This window comes from Rana temporaria, chromosome 6 (assembly GCF_905171775.1).
Source record: "Rana temporaria chromosome 6, aRanTem1.1, whole genome shotgun sequence".
Lineage (NCBI taxonomy): Eukaryota > Metazoa > Chordata > Amphibia > Anura > Ranidae > Rana > Rana temporaria.
In genome coordinates, this window is record NC_053494.1 from 195767830 (window position 1) to 195781453 (window position 13624).

Sequence of the window (13624 nt, forward strand, 5' to 3'; positions counted from 1 at the left end):
CTCATCCAAAGCTACATTTCATTTAGTGTAATGTTGTTTATGACATTAAAACAAATGCTAAGTTCAAGGACCATTCATTATTTTTTGTATAGTGTACTTGATACCCTTGAGGACAAGTCTTAGACCACTATTCACATCTTCTCTGAGACATAGTGATAAATGGTGTCATGGACTATATATTTAAGTGAAACACTACACACATGAAGAGGAAGCCATGTGCTAAATTAATGTTTGATCAGTTCACTTGAATACATTTCGATTTGTACTGTAGTGTTGTTTCTTACAAGGGGCAATTCATTTTCATCTCCAAAACTGAAATATCTATTGCAACTATAAGATTTTCCTCCACCATTTAAATGCTGAATATTAATCTGGTTGTATTGCTTTCCACTGATTCATGCAAGAGCCAGCACTAAAGCTGACTTTGGCAAGTGTCCGTGAAACTATATAGTACAGATACAGTAGGGCATCTAGCTCCCTGATATATATATATATATATATATATATATATATATATATATATATATTTTTTTTTTAACCTGACTAAGCGTATGTATAGGCTATATTTTTTATAATTCAATTTTGGGTAGAGTGGTAAAGACTAGAAACCATAGTGCCCACTGGGTAAATTCACCATCCATATTGGTCCTGGTAAGTAGTGGAAAACCCCAGAGTGTAGTGGAAAACCCCAAATGTTTGTATTATTGTATTCCCAAGGTAGGTAAATAAAGACAATGACCACAACCTTCAAAATCTTGCTGTCTCAACATACAGATTTCTAATTTTAATTTATCAGATGGGACAAAACAGAATCAACCTTTAGTCCAATCTGCTCATCATAGAGATTAGGCTTGATTCATTGGGGTTAATTTACCTAAGGGGTAGAGGCTGCTTGCTTAGCAAGGTGTATGTTAGTATATAAGGTAAACCTGTGTTTCCTTACCCAATTGTGAGCGAAATCCAAATTAGGATTTTTATTAGAACATGTTTGGTTTGTTGAAGTGAACACAGCTTCACCTTATTTGCTAAGCTTAGTGAATATTAATTTTGCTAATTGAACAATCTATATTCCTATAATAAACCAGACTCTCTGTGTATACTTTGCCTGTGATCACATTACAGTGTGCATTAAATATAAGCCTCTTTACTCTCTATACCTCCACAGTTTAATGTTCTGGACAAACTGGAATGAGCAGCACCCCAGCATCATGAGGTCCACCTTATCTGGGAAGAATGCCCAGGTGATTGTCAGTACCGACATTGTCACTCCAAATGGCCTGACCATTGACCACTCTGCAGAAAAATTGTACTATTCTGATGGCAGCCTGGGGAAGATAGAGAGGTGTGAATATGACGGATCCCACAGATATGTAAGTAAAATAACTTTATACAAAGTGAAAAGACAAAAGCATAGAATTTTCAGTAATACGCTAAAGAAAATGGAAAGATGCACTTATAGGTTGTTTCCTTTTTTAAAGGGGCTTTCATTTTTTTTGTGTGTGTTTTACAGTAGAAGTTAAAATGTATTAAAAATAAAACCTCAACAAGCGTACAAGGAGCAAATCCTTCTTTAAAGTAGATTTGTGTTTGATCCAGACATGTTGTGGCCCACTAATCCTCCCTGATTCATTTTGTCTGCTGTCTGGTGTTGATGGTACACCCTGTTTGTTGTCTTTCACAATAAAAAGGCTGATGGAAAAAAAAACTTAAATATGTTTCCCAAAGCCTTCAATTACATTTCAGCCTGGTTTGTAAGTTTGAATGCAATTGGTTATAAGGGAAGTTTAGTGGGAGGAAATAAAACAGCAGGGGCTTCAGGATGAACATGTCTACTGCCTTCCTATTGACCTTTGTGGAGATGTGTTCACTTATAGCAGTCCACACATCAAAAACTTGTCTGTCGTTGTCACATATCACTGTTCTCTCCATTTATCTGCACCAAATAGAAGGTGGTGAGGGCTTAGTTCTTGACTGTAGACAAAAAGTAAACATCAACATATCAGCATTAATTCCATTTATTCTTCTTAGATTGCATGTTTCAAAAAAAGATGAGCGCATTTGAAAAAGCTTTTGTTGAAGTTACCTCTACGTTCACATGCTTGTGGAATGAAAAGGGTTTACTCTAGAACTATAGTGAGGATATTGAAACAAACAGGCAGCAGCACACCAATGACACTATTCTTAGTAAGTCATTATTGAGCCAGAGCAAGCACACTGAAAGTCCCTACCTACAGACAGACCCTTAGTGAGCGATCCCGACAACTAAGCCTATAAGGGTGAAACACATCATAGGGGGGCTCTCAGTGTGGTTATTCTGGCTCAATAAATACATGCTACGAGTGCCTGTTTTATTTTAATACAGAAATACAGAGAGCTGATGAGCTCCCTTTGGCTGGCACCTGATTCGCTTACAGCTGAGACCGAGGAGTATTTACAGGGTTTGAAACAGTGCCTCATCTTTGCATGTACTCTCTAGTGAAGATATGGTATAGTTGAAGTCATAAATACAAAGCTTGTGCCCAAACTGTCATAACTGTGCTAGTACTATAGGTATGCTATATGGCCAAATATATACAGACACAACTTTAAATTAGTATGTTCAAGTGAATAAAGCCAGGTCTATAAAGACTTGGTTTAATGCATTTGGTGTTGAGGACCTCATGTGGCCTGTTCAGAGCCCTGACCTCAACCCTACTAAAAACTTTTGAGATGAAATGAAATGCTGATTGTGACCCAGTCCTTTTCGACCAGCACAAGTACCTGACCTAGTAAATGCTATTTAGGATGAATAGGCACAAATTCCCACAGACTTGCAGAAAGCCTTTTCAGAAGAATGGAGGTTGTTAATCAAAGCACATCGTTTTGGAATAGGATGTCCGCAAAGTTCATATACATGTGATGGTCAGGTGCACTCAAAACTAAAATATCATCAGCAATGGTCTTTATTTACCAGTTTTAAACAATGTTATTGATCTTTGTAATTCTTGTTCAGAACACGCCAGAAGAACTCAATTTTATTTTTCCTTTTCCCTACACAACATATTTGAGATTCCTCAGGCCAATCTATTATTGAATCTCATTTCATATCCAGCCTTCCTATTCCTATATTATTGTATAAGCATGACTCTGGGCTAGATTACAAGTGCTAACGGCAATTTTTTTTTTTTTATAACTCACTTCTTTGTCCTTACCTTGAGCTGTAGTCATGCCAAAGTCAAAGCATCTGATGTCAAAATGGTTTATTTCTACCAATCCCGACAATGATGAACATAGCTTAGTTATGGATCAAGAGAAAACTAAGTTGAAACACTTGTAGTTCTAGTGTATATTAATATTGTATTATTTTAAGGTCGATGTAAACTCTAGCTGAATGACATTTCTTTTGATAAAGCACTGTGATTTTTTTTTTCACAAATTTTTCATCTTGTTCTGCATCTCTGGTCCGCTGATCTGTTGCAGCCTTTGTGCAGCCAATTCTTGTCAATATGCACTCCAGCGTTTGCTGCATACCATTTCTCAGGGTGGATTTCTTGATTGTGAAAACAGTAGAACAGTTCTGGTCAATGGGGTTTATTTACTAAAGCTGTAGAATGCAAAATCAGGCTCACTTCTGCATAGAAACCAATCAGATTCCAGGTTTTATTGTCAAAGCTTAATTGAAAAAGCTGAAGTTGGAAGCTGATTGGCTACCACGCACAGCTTCACCAGACTCAGAGTGCGCCAGTTTTAGCACATCTACCCCAATGTGTGTTGATTGTCTGTCTAGACCAGGGATCCTCAAACTACGGCCCTCGCGCTGTTGTGGAACTACAAATCCCATGAGGCATTGCAAAACACTGACATTCACAGACATGACTATGCATGATGGGAATTGTAGTTCCTGAACACCTGGAGGGCTGTAGTTTGAAGACCCCTGGTCTAGACAACCCATAGGGGTTGATTTACTAAAGGCAAATACAAAAAATGGGTAGTGGTGCTGCTAAATAGCATGAGATTTAATACAGAATTATTCCATCAATAAGTCCTTGAAGTGTATACTCAGTATATGTGGAGGGCGAGAGATGAAGAGGTGAGACCTGTATAGATTACTTTAGCAGTCCAAAACAACCTTGGAAGCCTTTGAGGGGGAAGTTGAAAGCAGACTCCAGATATGCAAATGAGAAGAGAAACACAGGCGACTCTAGGATAGAACTGTAAACATTTCAATGAGATACACGTGCATTATCCATGTACATGGAGGTTAAGGAAGTAAGGCACGAGTCCATCCACACTGGTGTGGCGTTCACTGCAGAGCAGCATTCTGAACAGCTGATTTTTCTGCCTGCTGGGGAGAGAATCCTATCCAGCAGGATTTCTGGGACCACAGCGATGAAACCGAGGCTTGGATCATGCCGATGGTAAGGGCTGGTAGATGAAACTCAGGGCGCGCTCCTTTGTCAAGCCCTTGTCAGCTTGACAAAGGAGCGTGCCCTGAGTTCCATCTACCAGTGTGCATGCTTATAAATGCAGTTGCATCCCACCAGTGACGTCATCACGTCCGGCGCCACATTCCAACCCTCAGCATCGGTCTGACCCAAGCCTTGGTTTCATCGCTGTGGTCCCAGAGATCCTGCTGGCTAGGATTTCTCCCCCACAGGCACATCTAAAAATGTTAATTGTGCCTATACAGAATCCTAAAAAATCTTCCTTTATGTTGAACTACTCCTTAAAAAAAAAAGAGTGGTGCACTTCCTGGGCCTAGGCACCTGTGTTCTGTAGCCTCATGGCTGTACACAAGGCATTCCTGTCTCTGATGTTCAGGGACTGATCTACCAAAGGCAAATAGGCTGTTCACTTTGCAAGGGAAGTCATATTCTTGTATTCTTGTATTCCCTTGCAGAATACAACTCCCCTTGCAAAATGAACAGCCTATTTGCCTTTGGTAGATCAGTAGATTTGGTAGATAAGTCCTTTGCTTCACCTTATTCACTAAGCGCTGGTGAAAAATTACCCAAATTGGTAAACGCTTTACTTTTAATCTGTAATGTGTCATTTGTAATAAATAATATCATTTTCTTATAGGCAGTAAATGTATTATTTTTAATATATCTTGAAAAGTGAATTTAAGGAGGTAGAGGTTAATAGCAATAATATAATAAATGAAAACGAAAAAAAAAAAAAAAACATAATTATTATGATTCAAAGGCTCCAGTTGTAAAGTTTTTATACAACCTGCTTTTGTGGCTTTTAATTGCAGAACTCACTTTAAAATATAATAATAATATTAATAATAATACCCCGTTAAAGAAGCTTTTCCAGCAATACCTTCAATCCAGAGCTGTCCACCACAGTACTTTTCCACCACAAGATGTCCTCAGTCTTCTGAGTTGAATAATGTAGTTTCTTGATGCCGTGGTGATTTTAATGATTTTTAAGATAAAATAAAATACATTTTGTAAAACTATTTTGTATGTGCTGATGAACTCTAGTTTGGATCTTATTTGAGAAAGAGGGAAACTGACCATTCACTCCTACAGATCAGAGTGAATCCCATGGGGCAATGGGTCAGCTGACATCACAGAGCAGGTCCAGGCTCGGGAAAGATCGCAACCATATGATCGGAATCTGCCCACATGTCTGACCTGGAACCTGACTCAGTGAGCCAATGGAGGCTGAGCTAGCTGCTCCAGCCCCCTGAACAGCTGAGCACTCCAAAGAGTGTGTGTGTGTGTGTGGGGGGGGGGGGGGCAGAGCAGAAAGCTGGTGCCTGAAAGTCATCAGTTCTCTGCTCATGGAGCTCTGGGAACCGAGCGATTGGCGGTGGTTGATTGCCTGGTTCTCAGTGTTAGAGCCAGCGGGGGACAGATGCAGCATCAGACTTATTTACATAGAGTTTAGTGTTAAAGAGTAAATCCATTTTTGTAAAAACATTCCACACTGGGTGATCTATGAACATTGCAAGGATTTGAACAAACTTTGTTGCGGATTTTGTTATTCTGAAAAAAGAAAAAAAATTGAATTTTTTTGTGTCTGTGTGCATGTGCAAAGTGAATGTGAATGGAGTGACGTTGTAATTAATAATCAGCTGCTGCACCTGCATGGTTCTAATGAGGAAAGCGGCAGGGTCTGCATCCCTTTAGACATGATTATCCGTTTAGGCATCTTACCAAAAATTGCATTTTTGTTGCAGGGGATGCCCAAAATCTGACTTGTATCTTAGCACAGACTTCTGGGAAAATTTGTGAGCCAAACACACAAGCAGGAAATTAAATTTCTGGGGATTGCTCTGTACACATAGTGCTAGATTCAGAGACAGTTACGCCGGCGTATCAGGAGATACGCCATCGTAACTCTGAATCTACGCCGTCGTAAACCAGATACGCTTAAATTAGGCTAAGATACGAGCGGCGTAAGTCTCCTACGCCGTCGTATCTTAGGGTGCATATTTACGCTGGCCGCTAGGTGGCGCTTCCGTCGATTTCAGCGTAGAATATGCAAAAAAGCTGGATACGCCGATTCAGAAATGTACGTGCGCCCCGGCGTTTTTTTTTACGTCGTTTGCGTAAGGCTTTTTCCGGCGTAACGTTACTCCTGCTACATGAGGCATAGCCAATGTTAAGTATGGACGTCGTTTCCGCATCGAATTTTAGAAAATTTTACGTCATTTGCGTAAGTCGTTCGTGAATAGGGCTTTGCGTAAATTACGTTCACTTTGAAAGCATTGACTATTTGCGACATGATTAGGAGCATGCGCACTGGGATACGTTCACGGCCAGCGCATGCGCCGTTCGTAAGAAACGTCATTTACGTGGGGTCATGTTTTATTTGCATAAAACACGCCCATCTCTTGACAATTTGAATTTGGCGCGCTTACGCCGGCAGATTTACGATACGCCGCCGCAACTTACGGAGCAAGTGCTTTGTGAATACTGCACTTGCCTCTCTAAATTGTGGCGGCGTAGCGTAAATAACATACGCTACGCCCGCACAAATTTACGTTGCCGTACCTGAATCTAGCCCTATCTGTGTACAGAATGATTCCAGGTAGCCATATTGCATTGCATTTTGCAGAAAAGGAAAGGACATATTTAATAACATTCAATTTACAGTATGACTTTTGTAGCAATTGTGTGTAATATATATATTTTTATTTTTACCCACAAAAATGGAGGTACCCTTTAAATGATTGCAGTCATTTGCAGCGTGTTATGAGTTAAATATACATTTGCACTGTACATTATCAGGATGCAGATTTTTATGTATTTGCGTTGACGGTTTCTGGTTTACTCCCCTATAGCCCTGACTAGATCATGGGTCATTCTGAAGCTCATTCAGACCTGGTGATAGTAGCAATATCTGGTAGCCTTGGGTAAGTTTTACTTATTAGGATTGCAAGGTTGGCTCAGTGCTCAAGGTTTATTACACATGTTCTCTGTACACTGTGACAGTTTCTTGACCCTCCTCAATTGTATACCTACAGCACGGAGTAAACTGCCATCATTCTGAGCTATTGTTCTGTATGTTCCCATAGGCCGTTCTTGTAACAAATTGCTTCTTGTATTAATGAATGTTTTATCTCCAAGCTTCAGTAATGTTTTGGTCATTATGAGCTTAGAGCTTTGGAGAAAGGATTACATTGAGTTACTGAAATTTATATAATGATAATATAACTCGTTACTTATTCAGTATTTTCCAGACTTTGCCATCAGATTGAGCTTGTATGTCTTCAGTCAGTTGCATTAATTGCAAATTGTAGGAAAGACAGGAATGGATTAGTTCACATAATCTATCTTCAGATGCCACTTTGTGGTGTCATCCTTTGGGCTTGTGTTTATAGATTCAGAGGTGTTTTCCGTTCCCATACATGTCCAGCTTGAAGCAGTTCAATGTGGGTCAGAATGAGGTAAACTACAGGTCAAATACATCTGGTACTAAAACTCAGAATTATTTCAGAAGCATCTCAAACTGATGTCGAACAAATCCCGTGACACAAGCCAAAAGCCCATCAAGCAGTGGCGACCCTGCGTTGTGGGCACACAGGCGCGGCCCCTCTAACACCGCCGCTGCCCTCCCTATCCATGCGCCTGGCCCCTTTCAGGATGCTGGGTGCATTAATTCCTATGGCGGTGATGGGGGGGGGGGGGGGGTTTGATGCAAATGATTAGAGCCAGATGCTCTAATAGGCTTCAAAAAAGGGTGAGCTCGGGGGCCCTGTTTACCGATTGGCCAAAATGTCAGAGTTGAGCCAGGAAGGAACCTGCTGGAGCCAGATTGGAAGCTTGCCACCCTGGAGCTGCTGCCCGGACACCACACCCGCTAGCCTGGAGCCACTGCTCGCACCCCACACCTGCTAGCCTGGAGCCGTTGCCCGGACCCTGAACCCGCTAACCTGGAGCCACTGCCCGCTCCCCACACCCGCTAGCCTGGACCTGCTGCCTGGACCCCATACCCGCTAGCCTGGAGCTGCTGCCCAGACACCAGACCCGCTAGCCTGGAACCGCTGATGCTTCGCTGGATGACACCCCCCTATCTATCTGGATCTATCTATCCAGGTAAGTGCCTGACCAACCGGCAGATGTGTGCGGGGGGTGGTGGTTGTGCTGTGCTGTCCGGGGTGGGGGGTTGTTTTTGAAGCACACGATAAGAGCCAGAGGCTCTAATAGGCTTCAAAAAAGGGTGGGCTCTGGGTGCAGAACACTGCGTCCTGATTCCACCCAGTTGTGTAGTTAAGGAATTTTTTCTATTTTCACACTAAATCTTCCCCCCGTCAAACAGGAAGCAGGTGTGAGACCTGTTTCCCAATTGGCCAAAACGTCAGGCGATCCTATTGGACACCTGACGTGGAGCCAGGGAGAAATGTCTGGTTTTGACAGGAACCTTTTCCTTCTTCGGGTCAGATCCAATCGATCCAAGCAAGAAGCCCCTCCTCCTTCCCCCTCAGCCTTCTGGGACACTTCACAGGTCTCAAAAAGCTGCAGGACCATTCACAATGCACAGGAATCTGCAATCAGTCACAGCCGGCTTCCCAAAGTAAACATTCTGGCGCCTAGACCCAAATACGGACAAAGAGTGGGGTAAGGACAGTGCTGGGTCCCTGGACAGGTAAGAGTCCCATTATTAAAAATCAGAAGCTACAGTATTTGTAGCTGTTGACTTTTAATGTTTTATTTTCAGGGTGAAGAACTGCTTGAAGCCCCAGGGCATAGCACCTGCTGAGATACTCTGCTGAGACTTTCTCTGCAAAACACATTGCTCCTCCAAGGGGCAGTCTTAGGCCTCGTACACACGATAGGTTAACCAGAGGACAACGGTCTGATGGACCGTTTTCATCGGTCCAAACCGATCGTGTGTAGTCCCCATATGTTATTTAACCTTAGGTTAAAAAAAAGCCAACTTGCTTTAAAATTAACCTATGGATTCCTAACCGATGGGAAAAAAACGATCGTTAGTAGGCACGTCCATCGGTTAAAAATCCACGCATGCTCAGAATCAAGTCGACGCATGTTTGGAAGCATTGAACCTTGTTTTTTTCAGCACGTCGTTGTGTTTTACGTCACCATGTTCTGACACGATCGTTTTTTTAATTGATGGTGTGTAGGCACGACGGACCATCAGTCAGCTTCATAGGTTAACCGATGAAAACGGTCCTTCAGACCGTTGTCCTCTGGTTAACCTTTTGTGTGTACGAGCCCTAAGGGGAGAAAGAGACTGATCATATCCTCTCAAATAATTTGTTATTCTATCCAGCCATACCTTCGTAGGTAATGTCAGAACGTTTGGCTGGTTTGGGTAAATATTCATACCTCCAAAAGTTGACTCTCCCGCTCTGTTTGCTGGAACAACAGGCAGGAGTAATCAACCCCAAGTTTAAAGAAGAATCTGAAGAAACCTGAAAAATACATTGGGGCTCAAGCTGGCTATGGCTCAATCATAACACTAAATTTGGCCAGCCCAGGGTAGGGACACTACATTGCTATCTATAGTCCTGCCTCCAATGATAGTCATACAGTAAGTAGGTATGGTGATCTTGCAGTCCTTCAGACAAAAATTTCCACCCCTGAATTAAATCTTTGGTATGATTTGGGTTCTTGACACTCCACAGTTGAAAGTTCTACCCATAAGAGGTTTTAAAGGATAATCGCCTATTTAATAGTTCCACCCCTGAGGAGTGTCTCGCATAGTCTTCGACAGGTGTGAAAAATGTATAATTTTGAGACTCCTATGCTTCAATTACTGCAGAAGGTCTGCAGTTTTTCTATCACCGTTCAATGGGAAACACTTGAAAGCCATTTTAACAAAAAGCTGACTATTTTCAAAGCTTCAGTAGATATACATATGCATCTTTACAGCTCAGCAGATCTTTAACATTCGGTTGAGTTATAGTGGCTAATTTCTCTGCAAGGACTCAAAACACAGTGTGAACTTTTTCGTTGAAATTTTATGGAGCATTCTAGACAAGCAAGGCAAGATTTGGAATTGAGGAAAGCTTGGTGGTTTTGCCATTTGATGCCCTTCATTTACTTAATTAATGAACCAAGCAAATGACAGAAGGTGCTGTAATGTGCACTACTCGATTGGCACAAATATTTAAAGTGTTAATGAGATGTTTGTGGTGTTGTATACAAATTATGTAGGAGCGCTGTAAGGCCATTTATGGACAAGAAAATCTGCACATTTTTATAAGACCCTAGTAAAAATGATAAGTGATATTAAGATGCTGCCAGTGACATTGGATCGTGTCACAGAATAGCAAGTCCACATTTTGATAGGTTTGAGGAGCAAACGTTGAAAAGGAAGTTACCTTTTGATGTTTTATTTGCAATAAAGCATTAACAGAAGGTTAGGTCCTGGCATGCAGAAATCTTCTTGTATATGTGGACTTTGGGGACTAATGCACGGTCTCTCCATTGTACAAATTATCTATATTTGGATGATGTATGCCTATTATTAAGTCCTAATTTTGTCCAATGGTTGTCATTACAAAACTGAACATTGGTCTCACACTTCCCCTAAAATGCAGACAAATTCTTTTATGACCAGAGATCATAATTATCAGCATCAGTATGTGTTGGTTAACTTGACAATAACTATGGCCCAGATTCACGTAGATCGGCGCATCTTTGTGCCGGCGTAGCGCATCTCATATGCGCTATGCCGACCTAACTCTGAGAGGCAAGAGCAGTATTCACAAAGCACTCGCTCCCAAACTTGCGCCGGCGTAACGTAAATGGGCCGGCGTAAGCCCGCCTAATTCAAAGTATGCAGGTAGTGGGCGTGATAAAAATGCACTGATTACTGTGTAAATGTCACTGGCAGGGAAGGGGTTAACACTAGGGGGCAATCAAGGGGTTAAATGTGTTCCCTCATGTGTGTTTCTAACTGTGGGGGGTTGGGACTGCCTGGAGGAGGAGACAGATCGATGTTCCTAATTACTAGGATCAGACGATCTGTCTCTCCTCTCCTGACAGAACGGGGATTTGTGTGTACAAATCCCCATTTTAGATCTCGTGCCCACGATCGTGACCTTGTGCATCGAGTCCCTCACCGTGCAGCAGGCATGCGCGCCTGCTCTGGCTCTTAAAGGAGCTGATGTAGAAGTACAGCTATTCGTGGGAACGAGCCGACCTGCCACCAAATAATGATGGCGGCTGGTCGGCAATGTTAAAGTGATACTAAACCCATAACAGTAAAATCTGTATATGCAGTAAGCATGCTTGTTATACTCACTGTGGAACCTTCTGTAAGGGGTTATTTGATCCTGGCTTTTCTGATCTTCCACTGTCCCCTATTAATTTCCTGGTAACACAGAGTCTATGGAGTCAGGCTGCACATGCTCAGTTTGGTGTGTTTTGCTAGAGAGTTTTTTTTTTCTTGGGAGGATGAATGTAATCAGCACAGGGAAAATCAGCACTGTCCTGATAGATTGTCAAGAGTCTTTGTCACGCCCCTGACGGTAAGAGCCTGATGTGCGGAAGACGGCCTCCCTTGCAGCTCTGACTCCGAGCTCCTGGTAAAGTGAACAGGAGACTCCAAAGTACAAAGTCGCACGAGTGCCTTGCAGGATCGCTGGTGAGTCGCTAAGCTGGAGTTGCTGAGCAGGTAGCGGAGAGGCACAGGTGCAGGTGGTAGTCCCAGGCAACTGTCAGCGGGTGGAGGAAGTGGTCAAGCCGGGTCATGCACTATCGGATACGTCTGAAACACAGGCGGAAGCCGGAAGCGAGGTCACAGGGCAGGCTGGGTCGGTATTGGGCTGGCAGCAGAGTAGCAGAATCAGTAGGCGAAAGCAGGGTCCAAAACAAGCCGGGTCGGTGCAGGCGGAGAGCAGGAGTATCAAAGGCAAGCCGGGTCGGGTCAGCGGTACAGGAAACAGGATACAGGTTACTAGGTAGGTTAGCCAAACGCTATAGAACGGACAGCACCTGAGTCCAAGAAGAGGCCAGCCTAAATAGCCTGTCTGGCGCCAAAAACACTCAGAGAGTGCACGCCGCGGCGCCCGCACGTGCACGCGCACGCACGTGCACGCGCGCGCGCACGGGCGCGCGCACGGGAGCGTGCACGGGCGCGCGCACGGGAGCGCGCACGCGCGCTAACGGCGCTCCCGTGGAAGCTGAAGACCCAGCTCGACCTCTATGGCCGCCATTTTGGGTGCTGGCATGCCCTTCCTGACAGTCTTGCAGTCTCATAGGACATTCATACAACTCCTCCTACAAGCTATTACGGGTGCTTGGCTAGACACTGATAGAAGTTACAAGACTGCTATATATTGCTGATGAGAAAAGGTATTTAGCAGTTTGTATTTACTAAAAAAATTGCATTTCCATGTTCTGTGTACTGTGAGAGAACAGATAGTAAATGCAGGGTTCTGGGTTCCATAACACTTTCATTGAACAAGCTGAAGTTAGATGCTGATTGCTGATTTTTGTAAAGTCCCTGATTTTTGTAAAGTCACTTATTTTGTGCATTTTACATACAAAAGTAGTATTGTATTTCTGTACCTCCCCCCAGTACCAAACTATAACTGTGCCATTGGCATTTCTCCCAGCAGAAAGCTGCTTGTGCCAAGTCAAAGGCTTTAGAGTACAATGTCCTGCAAGTTGCTTTGAAATTACATAGAAATCTTTGAATAGCTGTCTTGCCGACTATGAAACACGGGGCTAAATCAGCTCTAAGGGAGTTTGCATAATGGGTTTTGACATTCTGCCTTTTGATTGTTTGCTTATGTGTAGTGCATGTAAGTGTGATTTGTTTTTACACCTCATGCCATACCATTTTATAACTGTGAAAGTATTTAAAAAGAACAAAAATGATGTCTGTTCTGAAAAATGAGCTTTTGAGTCTCTGCTCTGATCACAGGGAATCTGTTTGTTCACCAAGTTCTAGGTCTGTAACCTTTGACTGGACTAAATATGTTATTGCCTGCTTGGCTTTATTGCACTTTTTATATAATAGACTGCTTGATGAAGTTGGACACTAGAGTGTTTAGTCTTTTAACATCTTATAATAAACTGCAAATCACTTTAGAAATTTATAGTATTCATGCGAATAAGGAAGGAGCAAGATGACTGACTCATGCACAATCCTTAACTTAGAATGTGACCCTCTGGACTGCTCAGGACCAAAAAAGATAGTTATACATATTTTCAGA

The 13624-nt window shown here is 42.5% G+C and overlaps 1 protein-coding gene across 1 annotated transcript in view; it reads left to right on the plus strand.

Moving 5' to 3' along the window:
- Positions 1–13624, plus strand: part of LRP1B (LDL receptor related protein 1B) — a 1757966-nt gene that overhangs the window by 1389931 nt on the left and 354411 nt on the right. Inside the window, exon 43 of the mRNA XM_040358043.1 lies at positions 1166–1370. Within this exon, the coding sequence (XP_040213977.1) occupies positions 1166–1370 (205 nt within the window). The remainder of the gene's footprint in view (positions 1–1165; positions 1371–13624) is intronic.